This window comes from Pteronotus mesoamericanus, unplaced genomic scaffold, assembly GCF_021234165.1.
Source record: "Pteronotus mesoamericanus isolate MK-2021 breed Mesoamerican mustached bat unplaced genomic scaffold, CSHL_Meso_final contig_171, whole genome shotgun sequence".
Lineage (NCBI taxonomy): Eukaryota > Metazoa > Chordata > Mammalia > Chiroptera > Mormoopidae > Pteronotus > Pteronotus mesoamericanus.
In genome coordinates this window covers 1,177,694-1,201,285 of record NW_026555070.1, presented here as the reverse complement: position 1 = coordinate 1,201,285, position 23,592 = coordinate 1,177,694, and the positions used below count along the sequence as shown (strand labels likewise).

Here is a 23,592-nt window from a genome sequence, read left to right as displayed (position 1 = left end):
AGAAATGCCTTTCTATTTTGCAAGCTGCAGGCGTAAAGAGGAGCAGGTTAGGTTCCCGGGCCGTAACCGGTTCCCGAGCGGCGGCGGCGGCAGATGCGCACGCACAGAGCCACCGGGACGCGGGCGGCTGTCGCCCGGGCGCCGGCCCGGCTTCTCGCTGCGAGGAGCGCGGCCCGGGGTCGCGCGGCGCCGGCGGCTTTGAAGGAGAAAGTCACAGGCTTTCCCTGTTTTTTCTTAGGGAATGTTGAGAGTCATAAACAAACAAAGAACAGTGGACGGACACGAGCCACCAGGTACTCAGCTCCCGACTCCAGGCCGCCCCTCCGCGGGCGCGCAGAGCCGGTCCCAGCCCCGCCAGGGGACCCTCAGGCATTTGCTTGGCCGCGGACACACCTGGTGAAGTTGATCATATTTCTTAGTATCACCTAGTCGCCAGCCCATCATCAGTCAGATGCCCCAATTCTTCCAAAGTGTCTTTTGCAGATCATTTATTAATAGTCCCATCAGGGCTGAAGCCAGTCGCGCCGCTCTTCATCCCCAGGCACTTTCATCCCGTCGCAGCCCTCCTTCCCGCTGCCCTGTTCTGTGTGAGTGTCGGTCTCCGTCCCGTTTGTCTGTTGGGGAGACCGGGGCCCGCGTCCTGCGGGGGGCCCGCGTCCTGGACTTGGCTGGTCGCCTCCTGCTGGTGTCGCTGCGCTCGCCCACCCGCGCGGCCCCCGCGCGGCCGGCCCGGCCCCGCCGCGCTCCGGGCAGCGCCACCCTGCCGTCCTGCGGCCCTGTGGGCTGGTCTTGTGGCCACATGGTAAAAGGTGGAATTAAGAGGAATGATCCACTTTATTTACTATGTTATCGTTCCAACCTGTAATCAATTGTAGAAGTTACTGATGATATATTTTACATTCTTTTCTCATACTGTTTTCAAAATCAGATGTGCATGTTGGGCTTACAACACATTTCAGTTTCAATGTTAAGTTTTCATCAAATTTAAATTTCATGAAAATTACAGTTAAGTTGAAAAACATGCTTCTTTTTCAATAATTATTGAATATTGGGTTTTATAAACTTTAAAAAATACCTATACAATTCACATGCAATAAAGACGACATATGTAATACTTGTAAAAGTGTCACTGCAATCAGGAGAATAAATACAGCCACACAGTATTTATTCTCTCAGTGTAATAATTTTAAGGCGCACCTGTGCTTTTGGGTGCCACAGTAGCTTCTTCCCTTAATGGTGCCCTTGGGAGGCAGCGTTCTAAGGTTGTCCCCCAGGCCCGCCCCCGCCCGACGCACACGGGCCGCACAGTCCCCTCCCCTTGAGCATGAGGGGACCTCTGACTAGGAGAGGATTTTAGGTGATGAGGTTCCGTTACATGACCAGAGGGACTTTGCAGCTGTGATTAGGGTTACTGGTCAGTGACTCTGAGTTCATGAAACGGGTGATTATTCTGGGTGTGCAGACCCTGACGGAGGCCGAGGTCCTTCCTGCGGTCAGACAGAGTCAAAGCCTGACAGACTCTCCTCCCGGCTTGCAGACGCGAACCGCCACCCTGCACGCAGGCGGGCGACCTCCTGGAGGTGAGGCCTCAGGGCTACACTGCAAGGAACTGAATCTTGTCAATGACCAGTGAGGTTGGGAGAGTGTCCAGAGGCTCAGACGAGATGGCAGCCCCCACTGATTTCAGCCTGGGGTCCCCTAAGCAGAGGACCCCACCAAAATGGCCTAGAATCCAACCTGTAGAAACTGGGGGATGATAAATGTATGTTTGTTTAAGTTTTCTATTGTATGCGAGGTTTGTGGTATTTGTTACACAGCAATAAACAACTTACATATATGGTTGCAGGTTTGATTCCCAGTCAGGACACATACCTAGGTTGTGGGTTCAGTTCCTGTTTGGGGCACATACAGGAGGCAACCAATCAATGTTTCTCTCTCACATCCTCTCTATTTAAAACCAATTCACATATCCTGGAGTTGAGGATTAAAAAAAAAAAACTCATGCGTGTGTCCATTGCACCTACTGATGAACTCGTGGGTTGTTTATGCATTGAGGTTATTATAGAGAAAATTGCTTGCATTGGCTGGTGTGGCTCAGTGGACTGAGTGCCAGCCTGCACACCAAAGGGTCATCAGTTCAATTTCCAGTCAGGGCACATGCCTGGATTGTGGGCCAGGTCCCCAGTTGGGGGTATGTGAGAGGCAACCGCACACTGAGGTTTCTCTCCCTCTCCTTCTTCCTCCATTCCCCTCTCTAAAAATAAATCAACAAAATTTTTAAAAAATAAAACTGCTGTTGACATTTACATGCACATCTCTAGATGGTTATATGTTTTCATTTTTCTTGGATAAATACACAGGAGGGAAAGGGCTAAGTAATGTGGTAAGTTCCTGTTTAATTTTTTAAGAAACTGCCGAATGCTTTTCCGCAGCGGCTGACCACACAGCAGCGTGCGGAAGCCCCACCAGCTCGGCGTCCTTGCCCGGGGCGCGGCCTTTGCCCTGGCCTTTCCAGTAGCTGTATCGCGGGGTCTTGTTGTGCTGTGGTTTCCATTTGCATTTCTCTGATGGCTAATGATTTTGGACATGGTTTCTTAGACCCATTTTTCATCTGTATACCTTCTCTGATGAAATATCTGTTCAAATATTTTGCACATTTTTACCAGGTTTATTTTCTTACTGTTTTCTTACTGTTTCTTACAAGTTCCTTGCATACTGGATACAAGTTCTTTATCAGACAAGTGAGTTATAAATCTCACCCTCGCTATGTCATTTGATTCTTTTCATGGTGTCTTTTAAAGAGCAGAAGTCCTTAATTTTGATGAAGTCCTCCTATGTTTTCTTCTAAACATTTTATAGTTATAGGATCCATTTTGAGTTAATTTTTGCCGGTGATGGAAAGATGGGATCGATATGAATTTGTTTGTGTCCCATCACCAGTTGTTAGAACACCATTGGTTGAAATGACCGTCTTCATTTGCAGAAGAATCGCATCTGCGCCCCCTTCTAAACCGTCAGTTGGCCCTAGGCCCCCGGCTCCATCTCTCGGCTGCTACACCTCGCCGACCTCTGTCCCTCTCAGTGTCGACCCCCGCTCTCTTGAGTACTATAGCTTCAAATAAAATAAGGCTCGAAATGAGTAATATAAGAACTCCAACTTTGCTCTATATTTTTCAAAATAGTTTTTTGCTATTCTAGTTCCTTGACATTTCAAAATAAATTTTGAAATCAGCTTATCAGTTTGTAATCCATAGATCAGTTTGAGAGAATTGCCGTCCTGACAATACTGAGTTTTTTGATCCATCAACGGATGTTTATTTGGATCTTTAATTTCCCTCAGCAATGTTTTGTAGTTTTCCATGTAGAGCTCTTGCACATCTTTCCTCAAATTTAGTCTTAAGTATTTCGGTTTTTTGTACATTGTAACTAGTATTTTTAAATTTCAATTTCCAATATTTCGTTTCTGATACGTAGAAATACAGTAGATAACTGTATATGGACCTTGTGTCCCACGACCTTGCTGACCCCGCTTACTAGTTACAGAGCTCTTCAGATTTTGTAGAATTTTCATCATGGATGGTCACATCGTGTGCAAAGAAAGGCAGTTCTAGTTCTTCCTTTTCATCTGGATTCCTTTTATTCTTCATCTTGCCCCACCGCAGAGGCGCCCCGCTGCAGGGTTGAATAGAAGTCATGAGGCCAGACAAGCTTGTCTTCTGCTGATTTTGGGGAGAAAGCGTTCAGTTTCCTGCCATTAAGGAAGGTGTCAGCTGTGCCCTTTTTCAGGCTGGAGACCCTTCTCCTGTTTTTAGTTGGCTGAGAGTTTTTATCAGTGATGTATTTTGAATTTTGTCAGATGCTTTTTTACATCTATCAGATGATCATGTGGCTTTTCTTTTTCAGTCTGTGAATATGGCAAATTACCAAGGCCGTGTAACTACTGTCTCTATCTAGTTCCCAGACATTTCGTCACCTCCGTATAAAGCTCCATCCCCAATGAGGAGCTGCTCCCCACACCTCCGCCCGCCCACCCCCCCCCCGCCCCGCCCCGCCCCTGCCTCCCGGCCCCTGGCAACCGCCAGCCTGTGTTCTAGCTCTGTGGTTGTACTCGTTCTGGATATTTTCTATAAATGGAATCATACAGCATGTGACCCTTCATGTCTGGCTTCTTTCACTTAATGTTTTTTGAGATTCATCCATGTTGTGGCATGTACCAGCATTTCATTCCTTGTTTTAGCTGAATAATACTTCATTATATGTATATACCATGGAAGGTTATTCACATCTTTTGGCTACTGTGAATAGTTCTGCAATGAGTATTGTTAGAGTCCCTGTTTTCCGTTCTCTGGGGTATAAAACTAGGAGCAGAATTGCTAGGTCATATGGTAATTCTGTGACCACTGTACTGAGGAACTGCCAGAGTGTTTCCCCGGCAGCTGACCATTTTACACCCCCACTGGCCGTGTGCGCCGGCTCAGGTTCGCCGCGTGCTCACCAAAGCTCAGCGCTCTCCGTTCGGTGGATTGCAGCCGTCCTGGGGAGGGTGAAGGGGCGCCTCCGTGTGGTTGGATTCGCATTTTCCAGCTGACTTACAACACCGGTCATCTCTTCAAGTGCTTGTTAGCCATCCACATATGTTCTTTGAGGAAATGTATATTCAAGTCCTTGGCTTGTTTTTAAAAATTAGATTGCTTGTCTTTTTTTATTTTGGAGCTACAGGAATTCTTTATATGTACAAGATACTAGACCTGTATCAGATATATGATTTGAAAATATTTTCTTCCATTCTGTAGTTTGTCCTATGACATTCTTTATGATGTCCTTTGATACAAACAAGTTTCGGTGAAGTTTAATTTATCCACTTTATTCTCATGTTGCTTACACTCATATCTAAGAATCCATTGCTAAATCCAGTGTCATGAAACTTATTCCCCTATATTTTCTTCTAAGTGTTTTATAGCTTTAGCTTTTATATATAGACTGCTGATCAATTTTGAGTTAATTTTTTGTATATGGTATGAGGTAAGAGTTCAAGTTTATTCTTTTCTTTGTGGATATATGGTCTTCCCAACACCATTGGCTGAAGAGACTGCATTTTCCCACTGGATGATCTTGGCATCATTTTCAAAAATCAACTGACCATAATGTACAGATTTATTTCTGGACTCTTGATTCTATTCCATTGATATGTATATCTAGCTATATGCCAGTACCACACTGTTTTGATTATTGTAGCTTTGTAGTAAGTTTTGAAGTCAGGACGCATGAGTCATTCAGCTTTGTTCTTTTTAAAGATTATTTTGGTTATTTGTGGCCCTTGTACTTCCATATGAATTCTAGTATTTTTGAAAAAAAAAGGCTATTAGAATTTTGGTAGGGATTGCATTAAATCTGTAGATCACTTTAGGTAGTATCTCGATCTGGAGTCTTGTAATCCATGAACATGGAATACCTTTCCATTTATTTAATTTTCTTTCATTTCTATTTAACAATATTTTGTAGTTTTTAGTGTACAAGTCTTTCACCTTCTTGATTAAATGTATTCCTAGATATTGTCTTTTTTTTGGGTGCTGCTGTAAATGGTATTGTTTTATTAATTTCTTTTTGAAAATGTTAATTGCTAGTGTATAGAAACACAACTGATTTTTGTACGTTGATCATTCTCTTTTTTTTTCTTTTTAGCTCAGTCTCACCCCTGCTTGCCCAAAGATGAGTTCTTTCTCTTTTTTTTCTTTTCTGTGTGTTTATCTTGTACCCAGAAACTTTGCTGAATTTGTTTATTAGCTCTAGTAGTTGTTTTGTGGATTCTTTGATATATTATACATCATGTCAATGTGAAAAGAGATAGTTTTACTATTTCCTTTTAATTTGATATCCATTATTATTATCATCATCATCATTAGTACCTATTCTGGCTACAACTTCCAATACAATATTCAATAGCTGTGGTGAAAGCAGGTATCCTAGTCTTGTTCCTGATTGAAAGTTTTTAATGACATTTTTATTTTTTGAGAGACATAAGGCTATTTAATAGATTATCTATTTCTTCTTTCATGAGATTCAAGAGTTTGTGTCTTTCAAGAAATTTTTCCATGTCATCTGAATTGGCAGTTACTTGGCATGAAGCTGTCCATGGTATTTTTGTTGTCCTTTTGATAGCTTTAAAACTTTTAGTAATGTCACCTCTCTTGTTTGTGATATTGGTAATTTGTATATTCTCTCTTTTTCCTGATTAGTCTTCTTAGGAGATAATAAAATTTCTTATCTCCTCAGAGAGCCAGCACTTTGTTTTGTTGTTTTTCTGTTGTGCACCTCCCAGATTTCTGCTCTAAATAGTTTCACTTGCTCTCATATCATTACTATCGGTTTTATTTCTCCTCTTCTCCTAGTTTCTTAAGGTAGAAGCTGAAGTCATTGATGTGAGTAAATGACTTGACATCCATCTTTATTATTCTACAATAGGCATTAACTGCTATAAAATTTCCTCTAAGTACCACTTTAAATGCATCCCACATATTTTGATATATTGTGGTTTTTTAATTCAGAAAAAATTTAATTTATTTATTACTTTTATTTCACTCATAAGTTATTTAGAAGTATACAATTTAGTTTCCAAATATTTGGGGATTTTCCAGATATCTGTTAACAGTATCTAAATCTTTTGTAGTCAGAGAACATGCTTTCTATGAATTGAATACTTTTAAATTTACTGAGACTTGTTGTGTGGCTCTGAGTATGGTCTATCATGTTAAATGTGCATTTGAAATGAATGTGTGTCTTGCTCTTGTCATGTGAAGGGCTCTATAAACACCAGTCAGTTAAGTTGCTTGGTAATGTTTGTAAGTGCTTAATATCATTCTTGGTTTTCTATCTGACGTCTTCTGTTCACTATAGGACAGAAGGGGTGGTAAAATCTCATCTGTCACTTGTGGAATTCCTTCTTGAAGTTCTTGCTTATGTATTTTGAAGCTCTGTTATTGGGTGAGTACATGTTGAGGATAGTTATGTCCCCACGATAAATTGACCCCTCTGTTATGATTAAATGGCCCTCTCTATTAAAATATTCTTTGCTCTGAGATCTATTGTCTAATAATAATGTAGATAGGCCAATTTTCTTTCCATTTCTCATCCTTTTACGGTTATCCTACTTGAGTCTTTATATGTAAAGAGGGGTTCTTGTGGGCAGCACCTGTGCGGGCCTTGCTTTCTTGTCCTGTCTGAAAATCTCTGCCTTTTAGTTGGGTTTTTAGACCACTTACATTTAATGTGATTATAGAATTTTTATTTTTATTTTTTTGGATTTAAATCAACCATTCTGCTAGTTATTTTTTACTTGTTTTTTCTTTAGTCCTTTTATCTTCTTTTTCTGATTTCTTTGGAGTTGTGTATTTTTGATGATCCCATTTTGTCCTCTTTGTTGACTTATTAGCTATGTCCCATTGTTACGTTATTTCAGTGCTTGGTTTAGGTGTTATAATGTACATACATTGTATTACTTTCCTGTTGCTTTCTAAAACATTAAAGTAACCTTGGCAGCATGGAATAGCACACATTTCTTAGTGTGGTCTTCCCCTGGGTCCGGTTCCAGGGACAGCATAGCTGGGTCCTCTGCTCGGAGTCTCGCAGCCTGAGCCTGGCACTCCGCCTGCGTCTTGGGGACCCCTTCCATGCTCATGGGGACGGTGGAGGAGCTCGCAGCGGCCTCGTTCTTCAAGGACACCCAGAGATCCTCTCTTGTGAGTGTCTGCCCTGTAGCCCTTCTTTTAAAGAGCACGCAAGATTAAGTCAGGCTGATCCAGGATAATCTCCTTCTTGATTAACTCAAAATCCATTGAATAAGGGCCTTAATTAAATTTGCAGAACCCACCTTTGCCATATCATGCGAGTGGCATTACCGTGTCCGTGGGTCCCACCTGCACTCAGGGAGAGGGATTGCACCGGACGTGCGGGAACCTGGGGCGTCGGAGAGCCCTCCCACCCCAGCAGCGGCCCTGACTCAGCATGGTCTGCCTTTAAGGGACATTACACTGCTTCACACACAGCATGGAGACCTTGTGCCAGGTCCTCCCGTTGCCTCTCTCAGGCTGAGTACTGGCACTGATTTCCGAGGTTGCATAACAAAGTGCCATAAGCTGGGATGATCAATAACAACAGAAATTTATTCTCTCATAGAGAGGAAGTCCAAACTCAAAGAGCTGACAGGATTACCTCCCCCTAAAACCACCAGGGAACCTTTCCTTGCCTCTTCCCAGCTTCTGCTGGTTTTCCCGGAATCTTCGACACCCCTTGGCCTGCAGCTCCAATCTCTGCCTTCATGGTCACATGATGTTCCCTGCGTGTCTGTCTTCCAATGGCCATCTTCTAGGAAAGACACCAGTCACGTAGGATTAGGGGCCCATCCTACTCTAGAATGTCATCGTAACTAATTACATCGGCAGTGGACCTACTTCCAAATAATGTCATAGACGGAGATGCTGGGGGCTAGGAATGTAATGTAGCCTTTGGGGGGATCTTGTCCAACCCATAATAGTGCTAGTGTTATCGTTTATTTTTAATGTTTACAAATCCCACACTACATTATTTTTGTTTTGAACAGTTGACTACATTTTAAAGATATTTAAATAGAAAAAAATGTTCTATTTTCACCCATGTAGCTGTTGTGCTCTTGATTCCTTTGTGCAGACCACGGGTGGTGCTGAGGCTGAGCAGGCCCCGCACGCATCCGGGGCAGCTGCCCCCGCACGCCGGTGCGGGCCAGGGCGGGCCGGCCGGGCGAGCAGCCCCTGCAGCCGCACGGCGTCGGGCACGCAGGGCCCCTCACCTCCTTCTCCTGGGTCCGTGCACAGTCCCGCAGGGCTGCAGCCTCAGGCTTTGTTTGAACAGCCATGGCTGCCTACACGGTGGTCTCTCTTCACATTCCTTTGCGATTGAAGTTCAGAGTTAGCGAGTGGTCAGGGGCCCAGCCTGAACTTCCAGGGAGCCAGCGAGCGGCACACTTCAAGTGTGTGGGCATGTCAGGGTGTACGTGACACTTAAATAAAAAGTCAAACGAAGGAAGCAAGCAGCACGCTCTAAGGCTAACCGGGAACCTGAGGGCCCAGGCCCTGCCCCTGGGCGGGGCGGGGCTGTCCGTGGCAGGGCGTGCCGGGCGCCCATCGGTGGCCAGCCTGGGCTGCAGGCAGGGGCTGGTGCTCAAGGGCAGTGCCCTTCCGGACAGGACTCTGCAAACTTCAAAGTGTGGCGCACACGCCAGTCTCACCTCAGAATCGCAGTTTGTCTTCTGGCTGCTTTGGGTCGTGATGCTCTTCTCGGGAGCGGTGACGGTGACGGTGGCTTTAGAAAAGGGGTGTCTGCAGCTGCTGTCCTGGGGCAGGGGAGGCCCCTGCGCACAGCCTCTGCTTTGACAAATGACGTGGAATCGACCATCCCTGCTTTTTGTGAAGCTCAGTGCTTGCCTGTGTTACTGCCTCTGCAGACCAGCGAGTGGCTGGGGCGGCGGGACACTGTGCCCGTCGCCTTTCAGTGGCACTGACTGGCTTCCCCAGGGCGGCAGCCGGTTCCGATGCCCAGGGGCCCCGGCCGGCCGGCCGCCGGCCATGCCACGCCACCTCCGGCTCCTGTGTGCGCTCTGCTGGTCTTTCTTTCTCCCAATGAAATCGCCTTGATGCTTCTCTGGGCAAAAACCAGTTACTAGGTCCTTAAAGATGAGATAATCCCTGCTGTCACGGGGGCACCCGCACTTACCCCCGGGTGCACGGGGCTCCTTCTCGTTGTTCTTCCCTCCAAAGGTCCACTGGTACTAAGCAGGGCCTGAACAGGACCTGGCCTTTCTCACCCCGTAGCTGGCATTGCTTTCGGAACCTCCTGTGCCCCTCCGGAGGCTGCGTGCAAGGCCCCTGGGGAGCGGGGCTCTGCTTGGCCAGCACCTCCCGGGGCAGGTGCCAGGGATCACACGCCCGCCCTGGAGAGTGTCCCCCAGGGATCGCTAAGGCCAAAGCTGTCACCTCAGGCTGGCATCTGCCAGCCGGTGTGCGTCCCCTGGGAGGGTCCTCGGAGCCTGGGGCACCCCTGCTGCGCCCCGCTCCTCCCCTCTCTGATCCGCTTTCCCTCCTGCGGCCCCCGCCACCCCACACCTCTCCGCGTCTCCTCCCTGCGGTCTTCCTCGTCTCGGTCAAGCCATCCAAGTGGTCAAATGCAGACCCAGAGACCAGAGGGCCTTTCCCGTCAGCGATGCCCCTGCCGTTCAAACGTCCGCTGGCCTGTGAGTGTCGCCCTCCGGATCTGTCTGGACGCGGCCTTGTCTCTCCACCCCTGATCCGCTCGCTCTGCACCCACGACTCTCCCGGCAGTCGGAGCCCTTCCAGGGCCGCCGCCTCCTCCCACTGCCTCCCGCTCCCACGCCCACAGTGAGCCGGGAGTGTCCTTGTCCCCGGCTCCAGCCACAGCTTCTCTGGGCTCCTGGCCTTGTCCCCGCTGTCCCTGACACCCACCCTCCATGTCCTTCACGGCGTTCAGACTGCACGCCAGCCTGGAGCTGGGGTTATTGGGCCTGTTTTCCAGGTAAGAATGTGAGGTCTTATGACCTCCTCAGGTGTCACCGCCGAGGAGCAGGCCCGCCTTGGCCCGGTGGCTGGCCTGGGCAGAGCCAGTGCGCGTCCCACCCCCCGCTGGGCCGCCACAGCCCTGCTGCCCGCAGACACCCGGCTCCGCCAGGCCCGCGCCCCAGAGGAGGACGTTCGCGTGGCCACATAAAAAGCCCATGGGCACGTCGGGCAGGGCCGGATCTCTGCCTCTTGGCTCCTTTCACGAGGAGGCCCTGAGCAGCGGCACACTGATCCCCTGTCCTTTCCTTGACCTGAACAGAGAGACAGGCTCTGCTCTGACAGTCCAGAAAAATGTCCCAAGAACTGAGTCTGGTGGCCCACCCATGGGGCATGCCTGCCGTGAACCTACCCCCAAGTCTGGGAGGGCGGCCAGGCCTGGATCGTATGCCCATTCCACACCATCCTTGGCCCCGGCACCTTCTGCCCTGAGTGGCCGCTAGGGCCACGAGCCCTCCTACCACTGGCACGAGAGGAAGGACGAGATGCCAGGAGAAGGGGAGGCGGATGCTGGGGAGGCGGAAGCCACAGTGACCTGAGCCCTTGGGCCGCGGCAGCAGAGCCGGGCCCCACGCAGGCCTGGGAAGGGGCCCCAGGCTCCCGCTGTGCCGGCGGTGCCGCCGCAGCTGGCCGCGCTCTGTCCTGCACGGCCGCCCAGACGCGCCAACGGCCTGTGCAAGGACGTCGCTGGGGCAGTGGGAGGCAGCCTGCCTCCTGGGGGCGCTGCAGGGTGAGCAGAGCAGAGGCAGCCAGTGAACTTGACTGGAGAGAGGGAGGGCGGCGGGCGCTGGGGCGGCCCGGCCGGAGCAGGGTCGGGGCTGCTGAGTCAGGGCTCTGCTGTGCAGCCGGCCCCAAAGATGTCCTTTCTCAGAATGTTTCTGGAAGCAGCTCCAGTAGCCCCGTGGCCCTTAAGCCAGCCTCCCCTCACTGCCTATCCCCTGCCCTCCTTCTCACCTGAAGCCTCACCTCCCGCCGCGGGCCCCACATGCTGCAACCTTGCTGTTCCTAGGAGCCCCTCTTGCATGTAGACCCTCCTGCAGGGGGCCAGGTAACCAAGGCGGGGACAGCAGGGGACCCAGGTAGGACCGGCCCTGCTGGGCCCCGGCAGCTGCCGTCGCCAGAGCAGCGGCGTTTTTGTAGCCTGTGCCGCTGAATCTTTTTGAAGGAAAGTGTTTGCCCTGGAAGCTAAGCCCCGTCACCTACACAGCAGGCCGTGGGCACCAGCAGCAGCTCCCCTGCTGCACCCAGCCAGGCCCAGGGGCAACGGGGTCACGGGGCCTGTGCAGAGCCCAGAAGTTGTCCCAGCAACAGACTGACAGCACTCAGGCGGAGTGTGTGAGGTGGCAGTGGCCCTCAGCGTGGCCAGGTCATCGGCGCCCTTGGCCCTCCTCCGGCCACCCCAGGCAGGGGGCGCTGAGGTCCATCCCCGACCCCGCGTGTCCTGGGCGTCCGGCAGGGCTGCTCTGCAGGCTGGCCAAGGACTGCCGGCCACTCGTGCGCTTGCTGCTCAGTCACTGGCACACGCCGACCTGCTTATTTTTATGGAGTTTAAGAAGCTTGTAGTCAGCACATTAGACCCATGAGTTCATGGACACTATTGGTAAGAAGGATGTGAATTTCACAGTGTGGATCCATGTGTGGCGCATGATTAAATGAATAGCTGTGTGCAGGGCTGTCAGGCCTGGAAATGTCCCTGAAGTGACCCTGGAGTGCCTCGCTCGGCCAACCCTGAAATCAAGGGTTTTGTGTCGTCTGAGCCTGAGGCCAGGCTCTTGGAGGGGCCTGGGGGCTGCCCAGCAGGGGTGGTGGCTCAGAGGGAGCCCCGCCCAGTCACCCTGCCGGGACCTGGCCTGGCGGTCTCCGCAGCCCTGCGGGGGCTCCTCTGTGCACTCACTCGCACAGGCGGCCCAGGGCCCAGCGTGAGGAGGAGGGGTGAGCTGGGTTCCGGGTCACGCCCCGCGCCGTGGCCTGGCTCCCCCACGCCCCCGCACCTTGCTGTACGGGTGAGTCACTCAACTCCAGTGGTCCCGTGGGAAATGGAGGCTGGGAGCAACCGTGCGGAGCAAGGGCAAGGACCAGGTGGGCGGGCGCAGGGCCGAGGCGCCCGGCCAGCCTGCGCTGCAGCCCCGACTCCGGGCTCCTGCCGTCCGACTGCCATGACAGGAGGGCAGGTGAATCTGGGAGGGGGCACGGGCCACGCCTTCTGCCAGGGCGCAGTGCCGCTTTCTTCATGTTCATGTGCTCACTTTCTAGGGCGTGCGCTAACCATGCTTGGACTGTGGTTTCTCTGGTGCCCAGCATCTGTCCTCACCTGCCCCTCCTGTCCCCTCCCGTGTGAAGCAGTGCCCTTCATTAGGAAGCTCTTCCAGGGAAGAGACTTGTCCCAGGGCTCCTGGGTGGCAGGTGTAGCAGGTCTGTGAGTCCCCAAGTCCTCCTTCTCTGGATGAAGTTTCTGTCCCCTGCCAGTACAACACTTTCCCGGCGAGGAGGGGGGGTCCCAGCCTCCAAGGCAAGGGCTCACTGGTTTCTGCAAAGCTGGCCATGGCCAAGTGACCTCTCATGTAGGACTCAGTCTCTAACACCGTCGCCTCCTTGACCGTCCTTTGGGAGGCTGTGGCGCAGGTAGCCTGGGCCTCGCCGACACACACCGCCTGGGGTCTCTGCCCGGAGACCCCCTCAGGTCGAACCTGCCCCTGCCCGGTATGAGTCGGAGTCTCTGGAAGGGGTGGCTGGGGCAGTCCTCCCCCGCTGCACTCCAGCTGGGCGCCCTGGCACAGGTCAGGCCCTCCCTCTCTCTGAGACTCCATTTCCCCTTCTGTGAAATGCAGATAATGACAAACTGCTCTTCAGCAAGTCTTAAGGAAATCAGACTTGCGGTTGTGTGTTTGCGCACATGCCGCCCAGGTGCTGGCTGTGGGTGTGGGCCCCACTGTCCCAAAAGCGACAGCCCAGGGCAGGGACTGCGCCCCGAGCTCCAGGCGGAGCCACTGGGCCAGGGGCGCAGGCGCATCTGCTCGCCAGCCTCTCTGACAAGGGCCTCTTCTGTGTCCGCTGCGTGTTTCTGAGAGAAGCCAGGGAAAAACAGTGTGTTTCTTTGTCTTATTTTAACACTGATGACTTCATCGTCCCTTGTTTTTCCCAGAAAAGACGATGACAAATTTGTTGAAGTTCAGCTGTGAGAGCCTCCTCTTATAGCAAGAATGAGAAGAATTTAAAAGCGGCTTCTGCTCTGGGAGTCATTTTCAGAGAAGGGGCCCTGCCGGGTGTCACCCAGGTCCCACGCAGGCTCGCAGCCCCTCCCGTCCCCACACCCGCGGGAGGGCAGCCTGGGGGCGCCCAGCCAGCTGCCCTGCTATCAGCTCCCGCCTCCCTGGGGCACCGCCCCCTCATGTGTCCAGGCCCCACACCTGTGAATCCCAGTCGCAGGTCACCACTAACAAAAACTGCACTGTTTTTAACTTGATCCCCAAATTCAGGGAGAGAGGAAATTATTCCTGTCCTTTGAGATTTCCCAGACCCTTGGCAGACATCTATGGCCAGAAGGAAACGGCACTGACCGCTGGGGACCCTGCACCAGCATGCCCTCCACTTCCTTGGCCACCCCTGGTCCCTGGTCCCTGGGCCTTGATGGGGACAACCCCAGGCACACGCAGCCAGACCCTGGCGCGGGTCTTGGTGAGAGGCCAGGGCAACACAAGCTGGGGTAACGCCCCGGCTGTCTGGGCACAGCAGGCCTGCGTGTCTCTTGTCACAGAGGGTGGTCCCACCTGTCCCCTCAGTCCACCTTCAGGAGCCGGGAACCGGGCAGGGTGGGGTGGGCGGGCTGCACTGAGGGACACTGGCCCTGCTCCCAACCCGGCAGGTGCACTTACAGGCAGGCTGTTAGGAGCCCACTTTACAGCTATGGAAACTGAGGCTTGAGCCGGGGAAGGGGCTGTTCCTCAGCCAGTGGGGGCGGACCCCAGGGAGCTGCACACTGCGCCCACCCCGGTAACAGGCCCTGGGCCTCCCAGGCTTCCCCGCCCCCCAGAGCACTCTTTGAAATGACTCTTAGAAGCTCAGGGAGAAAACAAAGCGTTTATTTTTACTGACTGTTCCCCGTCCTTGAGAGCTCCCGGGAGGTGTTTGTCAGGAGGTGTGAGTGACTCATGCAGCACTTGGGGAAGGAACTGACTCTTTCCGCCCCAGATCCAGATTCGGGGGCGGTGTGGGCGGCGTCCCTGCGGGGCACTCGGGCCGCCGGGGCTGGGCCTCCCGGAGACAGCAGCGGGCGCGGGCACAGCGCTGCCGAACCAGCCCTCGGCCCCAAGGGCAGGCTCCACGTGGGCGCGGTGCCCACCGGCTCCAGCGTTGCTCATCCTCTCAGGGGTGTGTGGGGCCCCGGGCCTCAGGGGAAGCAATGAAGTAGCCTTTACTGATGCGCCCCTGCGGCCTGCAGAATCTGAACACAGAGCGCCGCCCCGGCCCTGCCCCTCCAGCGGCAAGGCCCCGCCCCTCCATTGAGGAGCCCCGCCCAGGCCCCGCCCCTCCAGCGGACAGCCCTGCCCCAAGACAGCCGGCTCCCACAGCCCAGAAGCTGCCAATGGTGTTCTCCCCTGTGCTGTGTTAGGTGCTCCCGCCCTGAAGAGGTTAAGGGGTCAGGGGTCCACTCGTGCGCTGGGGGAGGGTCACAGGATACCTGGAATTGGGGACAGGGCCTGTGTCTCCGTGTGTGGTCCCTGCGCCCTGGAGCGAGGCCTGCACCCAGGCTATCCCCTGCGCGGCCACTCGAGGACCCCAAAGAGCAGCAGCACCTCCATGCGGCTAACCCTTCCCTCCAGACCCCCGCTGGGGAGGGGCCGCGTGGGGCCGTCCAGACTCCACCGGCGGGAGGGGGAGGCACACCACAGCCAAGGTGAGGTGGGGGGACAAGACCAGAGCCCGCAGCTGCCCCGCACTGGGGACTGGCCCTGAGAACGGGAGCAGGAGTGGGACGGGCTGGCTGCCGGAAGGGCTCCGTGCCCGCAGCACGGAGGGGCTCGGAGGCGGCGGGAGGCAGGGCGCGGGGAGGTGCAGGTGGCTCAGCGGGGGACGGGTGTGACGCTAGAGGAGCCGGGCCGCGCGGGGGCGCCACGCGGGGAGGAGGCCCTGGGCCCCGCAGGCGCAGGCAGGCTGCGCCTCGCAGCTGGGGGTCGCGGGAGCGAAAGACTCGACTGAGGAACAGTTAGCGCTTTCTTTCTGGTCCTCCCTTCACATGACTCAGGGGCAAATGTGCTTTTCACACAGTCTCGTATTCATTCTCCGTGGTAAATAAGTGGCTTGTTCCCTCACAAAGCAGGCCGCGCTCCTCCCCGGCAGCTGCCGCCTGGCTGGCCGCCGGCAGGGCCGCCTGGTCACCGCTGTCAGCTGCGGCGCTGGCCGGGCGGCACGCAGCGCTTTCTCCAGCCTCCTCCATCTGCTGCTGCACCCGGTCGCCTCCCAGAGACGGCCGCTCATCCGTCCACCCTTCCAGGCATTGATCCAGCAAGTGTGCACTGAGCCCTGGCCTAGGCGCTAGGGCTCGGTCACGAGCAGGACTGATGGAGGCGCCCCAGGTGGGCTCGCGGTCCGTGGGGAGGGCAGGAGACGAACACGTAAACAAGACACATATAGCGATAGGCTCAGGCGCCGCAGGGACATGCAACAAGGTCCGGCGGAGAGCGGCTGGGCAGCGAATGCCCCGTGCATTGGCGGTCAGGGACGGCCTCTGATGGAGGTGGGAGGGAGGCAGCCAGGAGAAGGCCTGGAGGAAGGGCGCCCCCTGTGGGGGACCAGCAGGCATTGGGCCTTCGGCAGGAAGGAGCACACGGTACCACGCCCGGGCGAACTGGGCCGATCTTAGGGAACGGCCGGCACGGAAAGTAGCTGAAGGTGCAGACCAAGTCCCATCGCTGCGCTGGGTGTGTTCTCTCACAGCCTCTCCCGCTCCCGAGGGCTATTAGCCCTGCTGCGCACAGTGGGAAACAGGCTCAGGGGTCCACAACACCCCTGCCGCTTGCGCCTGCCATCACCCGCCCCGCCCTCGCCTGGCCTCTGTCTCTAACCCCAGCTACCCAGAGGACCCTTTTTTCGCACACTTCCTCTGGTGGCCACCCGCATTTTTGAAGGCGTCTCCCAGGAGGGGACACTGCAGCGAGAGAAGGATGTCCTAAAAGGGAGGGAACAGTGAAAGCCTGGCTCCCACAGGAGTGTGGCCCGCGTGTCTCTGGGGCACAGCATGCAGGCAGGGACCTCTAGTGTAGTCTTGCTTACTGATTATTGAAAAAACAAATTATTTATTAAAATAAATATATTTTTAAGGAAGTTTTATATTCCCACCTAAATCAGTAGCATCACTTCCCAAAAGAGAAAGTGAACATAAAAATTAATGTAATGAAAGCAAACATTGTTGAATTTTAAAAAGAATAAAATCACAAAATAGAACAGAAGTGCCCGCGTTCTGGTTCTAGGACGATATAAACTCTACCCCCCTCAACGAGTGCAGCTTAGAGCCTGGAGTGCGTGATGGAGCAGGGACTTCATGTTTTTCTCCTGCTGGTGTTTCTCCGCCTAAGCCCAGAGCAGCCTGAAACCCAGGAGGACCACCAGCACCCACAGAGGTGATTCCAGGGGGATCCCCTGGTTCTGGCTCAAGGAGCCCCAGTGGGGTCTCATTGCTCAGAGGAAGTAAGAAAATCCATTTTAAAATATCTTTCGCTGGCTCTTTCACATCCCAGCCCACAAGCAGTACTGAGGGAGCATCTCCTGGGCCCTGGAGCAAGGAGCCTTTCTCTCTGAGCAGGGGCTGCGCCGCAGAGGGCAGGGGAGCCCAGCGCCCTCTCTCTGTCCTGCCACCACTTGGCCCTGGGTTCCAGCACAGTTGTGGGAACTGTGCAGCAGAACAACATAAGAAAAGCCCTAGTTTTCTGGCTAGAAAATAAAAAATGGGAGGCCCAGGAAACTGAAAGAATGCCATTGAAATTGTAGAAACAGAGGAGCTCAAGAAAGCAACCCAATAAGGTTGCTCATGGCTCCGGGCTCGTCCTCGGGCTGCACGAGGCTGTGTCTGACCCTGCACAGCACCCTCAGGCTTTGATAACTGAAGTCCTGAGTGGACCATGGCCCAGGCCTCAGGCTCCCCAGGAGCTGGCACACACATCTGAGTGCCGACTCAGTGGCCATGAAGGCACAGCTAACATCAAAACCACAACCCATAGAAGCCCCGTCAGAACAACTGGCCTGAGCCGAATTGGGTCAGTAGCCTGCAAAACCAAAAGCAAATACTTTCCATAGGATTTAAACAGGAGCCAGAATTTCAAAAGATAGTTTTCAAAATGCCCAGAGCACCACCCAAAATTACTTGACACGTAAAGAACTAGGAAAATCTCAGCTCTCGTGGGAAACAGCAATAAGCAGACGCCAATGCCGACATGACACAGGTGTTCGAACTATCTGACGCGAACCACAAAGCAGCTATTATAAAAATGAACCAGCAAGTGAAGGCAAATGTTCTTAAAGCAAATGAACAGGTAGAAAGTCTCAGCAAAGAAGTAAGAGACATAAAGAAGAGCAAATGGAAATCTTAGAACTGAAAATCTATAAACTGACTGGATGGGCTCAGTCGCAGAAAGGAGATGACAGGAAAATGCCCAGTTGCACTGAAGGCAGTTAAGTAGAAGTTACTCAGTCTGAGCAACAGCATCTGTGGGGCAAGAGAGAAAGGTCTGACGTTGGTGCTGCCATAGTCCCAGAAGGGGAGGGGAGAGGGTGCAGGGCAGTCAAAGTATTCAGAGAAATAATGGCTGAAAACTTCCCAGCTCAGTCAAAGACATAAACCTACATATTCAAGAACCCCCAAGCAGGATGACTCCCAAACAGAATAAAACAAAAAGAAATTCACACTCAGGCAGATCACAATGAAACTGCTGAAAAATAAAGACAAAAGAAGCCAAGAAAAATGATGCTTTACTTATAAGGAAAGAACAATTCGAATATCTGTGGATTCCTTAATAGAAACCATAGCAGTCAGAAGAAAGTGGAATAACATTTTTAAGGTGCTGAAAGAAAAGAACTGTCAACCCACACTTCTACATGCACAGAGCACGACCTTCGGGAATGCAGAAGTTATAAGCAATACTCAGGCTCTTTGCATTGCTGAGGGAAGTTCTCCTGGTAGAAGGGACATGACACTAGGAAGGAAGAGAAACAGAAATGATAAATATCTGTATAAATACCACAGACTGTTCCCCTCTTGAATTTTAAAATAGGTTTGATGGTTGAAACCAAAGATGGTAACAGTGTCAGATGGTCTTTTCAATGTATACAGATGTAACACACAGGTGGTTAGGCTTTCTAAAGAGACTGTGAAAAGTTAATTGTGTAAATTGTAATTCCTGCTGCAACCTTGAAAAGAACCACACAAAGAGATAGAGTAAAAAATCAAAGACGTATTTTAAAAGAATGCTAGGAAATGTTCAAATGATTCAAAAGAAAGCAGAAAAGGGAGAACAGAAAAATTTAAAACTGGCAACATAAATAAAAAATGGTTGCTGTGAATCTAAAACTGCTCTGAAAGATAAAGTCTATTTTGAAAGAATAATAAAATATTAGCTCTCATCCAAACACATCAATTAATTCATTAATTGTAAAGTCTAACCTCACCAAATACAAAAATTGTCAGAATGTATTTTTTGAATGATCCAACTCTACTTATTTACTTATGCTGCCTAAAACAAACTCATTTCAAATACTATGACATAGATAGGTTTTTTAAAAAAAAGAACCAAAAAAGGATATAACATGAAAATAAATACTAATCAAAAGAAACCTGGAGTGGTAATATTCATAACAGAGTAAACTTCAGAAATTACGAGTTAAAAAACAGGCATTACGTCATGACAAAGTGGCCACTTACAGTGAGGACATGACGATCCTCAGTGTGTATGCACCTAACAAGCGAACCTCAAAACAGATGAAGCAAAACTGACAGAACTGAAAGGCAATACAGACAAATCCACAAATACAGGTAGAGACTTAAACACGCCTCTCGTGAATCACTACAACTAGCAAACAGGAGTCGGCACGGATATGGAAGGACTGGACACCACCCCCCGCAGCTGGGGCTGACTGACCTTTATGCAACAACGTTCCACCCAAGAGCAGAATCAGCACCCTTTTCAAATGCACATGGATATTCTCCAAGATAGGCCCTATCTGGGATTGTAAAACATGCCTGAACAATTATAAAAGCATCGCACTAACACAAAGTATGTTTTCTGATCATAAGGCTAAGGGCGCAGTCTCCCACAAGGCGGTCCTCCACCCCTTGGGACTCCAACCGGAAGCCCAGGTGGTCACCGCGCTTCTGACCAACTGGCTATAAATCAGAGGTTCTCATACCACCCTCGGGTTCAGTTAATTTGCTAGAGCTCACAAAACTCAGGGAAACATTTATTCGTACTACCAGTTAATTATAAAGGATACAGACGAACAGCCAGACGAAAGGGGCTGTGGACAAGGCATGGGGTGGGGCCGTGGAGCCCCTGTGCCCTCGCCAGGTGCGCTGCTCTGCCCAGGCCTCCCCGTCCACCAGCCCGGAGGCTCTCTGAGCCCGTCGTCCTGGGCGTTTGCGGAGGCTTCATTGCGGAGGCGCGATTCGTGAAACCACCAGCTGCTCTTCCCTCAAGGTCAGGCGGCTGGGACTGAAAGTTTCTACCTTTCGGTCAGTTTGTTGCTTTCCCTGGCAACCAGCCCCCACCCTTAGGTGTGTCCAAAGTCACCCCCTTACCATAAATAGGGTGTGGCTGAAAGTAATCTGTTACAAATATCAAGACAGCTTTATTACTCTTATCACTGAGGAAATGTCAAAGGGTCTAGGAGCTTTGTGCCAGGAGAGGGGGAAGACATTCATTATAAATCCCAGTGTCACACAAGTCCTCTCCGGGAATCCCAGCGAGCCCAGCTGCGGTGAGGGCAGGGAGCTCCTGGCAGACAGACCTGCGAATGCGGCACAAGGTCGCCTTCCAGGGGCAGAGAGATGCGGAGGAAGTGGGACTGTACCCTCTCACTTCTGCCCTCCAGCTGTTCTGTGGAGGCCAGGCAGTCCCCGCCTTCCCAACTCCAGGTCCTGGTCAGTGTGTTCATCCTCCTTCCCCCACGTCCAGGGCTGCATCCAGGGCACTAGGCGCGGAGACCTGGCGTCTGGCACCCTGGGCTCCGTCGGCAGTGCCCACAGTGCATCTGATCCGTGCAGGGAACCTGCTCGGACCCCTTAGGTTTCTGGGGCAGTTCCCGCCTGGCTCCTCGGGACACCAGGAGCTCTGCAAGGTGGTCCAGGACTGCTGGCGGCAGCCCCCCCCCTTCCAGGCCACTTCTCCCCACCTCCCTGGGCACTCCCCTTGCAAACTGGCCCGGGCTCCTCTGGCTTCGGAGACCCCTCACCTGCCCAGCTGTCTTCGCCTCCCCAAAGATGCTCTTCCCACCCCAGCCCCTAAGCCTGAGACAGCTTTCCGGTCAGGATGTGAAGGAGCCTTGGCTGCTACCCGCTGTTTCCCAGGCATATGAATCCCAGAGGCCTGTTTGTTCTTCTGTCTTCCCTGGGGCTCTTCGCCCCAGGGCTGTGCCTGTGGGGACCAGGGCGCCCAGGTGGGGAAACTGGTGACTCAAGGGATGCGCTCTCCCCTTAATAGCCCACCTTCCGGGAGGCCGCTGTGGGCACCCCCAGGAGGTGTTAGGCCGTAAATAGCTGAGCTATGAATATGTATGAGAGCATCAGCGCCGCTGCCGCCGGGGGACTGCGCGAGACATTTGGAGGGAGCGTGAGCAGCAGCACGAGGCCCACCTGGCACTCAGAGGCGGGTTCCCGCAGTGCAGGGATTGCGAACGGGCAGGAGGCCCTTCCTGGAGCAGAGATTCTGATCCTTACCTGCCCCCGCTGCTGTGTTCCAGCTGGAGGTGAGCTTTAAAAACATTGTAAAAATGCTCCTTACGCTGTGTCACGGGCGGCAGGCACGCAGTAAATGGCGATCCCTGGCAGTGGAGCGCGGGCCAGCGAGTGACACCAATAGAGGGGGGCCCCTAGGATAGAGCCCGCCCTTCACACAGCCTGGAGAAGGGGTGTCTCGGCTCACAGAGCAATATGGGCAGGGCCCAGGACAGGGCATCCGGTCTGGAGGCTCCCGGCAGGCAGCGCCACCTGCACATGGGAGGGAGTGGGCACCCTCCCCGACCTGTCCTGGGCAGAGCCCAGGGCTTCTCCCGGGAGAGGCCTGGGAGGGGCACTGGGCTGCGCCCCCGGGGCGGGGAGAGGGGTCTGCAGAAAACACCTCCAAGTTCGCCAAGAGAGCGTCCCACGGGTGCAGCCCTGTCCGCCTTCCTTCCGTGGGATCAAGGAGGCCGCAGTGGGCCGACCCCGAATCCTGCAGGCAGCAGTACCACCTGGGCAGTTTTCTGCTTTCAAGATTTTTTCCACTTCCAGGGACAGAGATCCAGATCCAACTGGCCAAAACAAAAAACAGGAAGTTATGGTTTCACTTAAATCGAAAGTCTGCCAGCAGGGCTAACTTCAGGTGCAGCTGGATTTAGGTCGCCCGCCTGTGCTCAGGGCCGTCCTTCTGCACCCTCAGGCCTGCGGTCACTCGGAGGCAGGAGAGGCACTAGAGAGCCGCCGCTAACTCATTGGCTCACCGCCACCACCCCCGCCCCGTCCCCCCCACCTCCCCGTCCTGCTGGAAATAAGAGGACGGGGCAGGTAGAACCACAAGGTCAGCAAGAGTTGGGGGAGCAATGATGGCGAGGAGCCGCGAAGCCGGGAGGCAGGTGGGTGAGGGAGCAGCGGCAGAGCAGGCCCGAGGGAGCAGAGTCCCCAGCCCGTGGACTGACTCAGGGAAGTGGCAGCAGTTACACCCACAGCTCCTCTTCCCGTCCCCCCAAAGCAGCCCACCCAGGTCCCCCCACAGTGAGCCTGTCCTCAAGCCCTGTCCTCTCCCTCAGCGTGTCTGGTCAGCTCCTCAGGGTCTGTGGAGGCAGCCAAGGGCTTCCAGACATCTGAGCAATGCTCCAACCATGGCAGACAGCCGCCGGGACAAATGCGGGGAAGGCAAATCAGAGGAAGGAAAGGCAATGCAGGAGGAAGAAAACATCTAATAAAAGTTGTTACCAATATATACAGCGAGGTAAGAGAAGATAGTAAATCTAAGAGAAAGGAACCAAATATCCATTTATAAAGGAACATTCAAAGGGAAAATTACTCATGGAAATTAAAAACATGACAGCAAAAACAAACAGTGGAGATTTGGAAGATTAAACTGAAAAACTTCAGAAAGTAGAGCAGAAAGATTTTTTTTAATGGAAAATAAGAGATAAAGGATAAAAAATGGAGGACAAGTTCATGAGGCCCAATGTGAGAGCTGAGAGTTCCAAACAGAAAAGGAAGGAAAGGGATCTCGAGTGAAAGGGCCTAATACCCTCTCGCAGCCTGAAGGGGCAGTCTCCAGCCGCAGAGGTTGGCGGGTGCTCCTCACAGGGGAGGAAGAGACGCATATCCAAGCACGTCATCGGAAGTTCCAGAGCCCTTGGGATGAGGGTGACCAGCTGTCCCAGTCTGCCTGAGACGGAGCGGTTTCTCAGGACGTGGAACTTCGGTGCTAAACCCAGGAGAGCCCTGGGCACGTCAGAATGGTTGACCACCCTTCTGGCAGAAAAGCAATTCTACACAGTTCAGAAAGAAGCCAGAAGGCAAGCCTTCAAACTCTGAAGAACACTGATTTCTAATTTAGAATTCTATACCTTGCTGAACTGTCAATCATATTAGCAAGTAAGATAGAGAAGTGAGAATATTTCCAGGCATGTAAGACCTCAAAAAATTTATTTCTTAAGCACCACTTATCAAGAAGCTACCATAAGATGTGTTCCAACAAAATCAAAGAGTAAAGCCAAGAGTAAAGCCAGATGACAGGAGAGATGACAAAAGATCCCTTGGCAGGTGGTGAAAGGG

General features: G+C 52.5%; 1 protein-coding gene across 3 annotated transcripts in view; it reads left to right on the top strand.

Annotated features, from left to right (window-relative positions):
* RASGEF1C (RasGEF domain family member 1C) overlaps positions 1-23,592 on the top strand; it is a 74,964-nt gene that overhangs the window by 11,603 nt on the left and 39,769 nt on the right. The window contains exon 1 of one of the 3 annotated variants that reach the window (XM_054566236.1): positions 7,591-7,736. The exons of the other annotated variants lie outside the window; for them this stretch is intronic. Within the exon in view, the coding sequence (XP_054422211.1) occupies positions 7,668-7,736 (69 nt within the window). The 5' untranslated portion in view covers positions 7,591-7,667. Of the gene's footprint in view, positions 1-7,590; positions 7,737-23,592 lie in introns of those variants that run through there. 3 annotated transcript variants of the gene reach the window in all.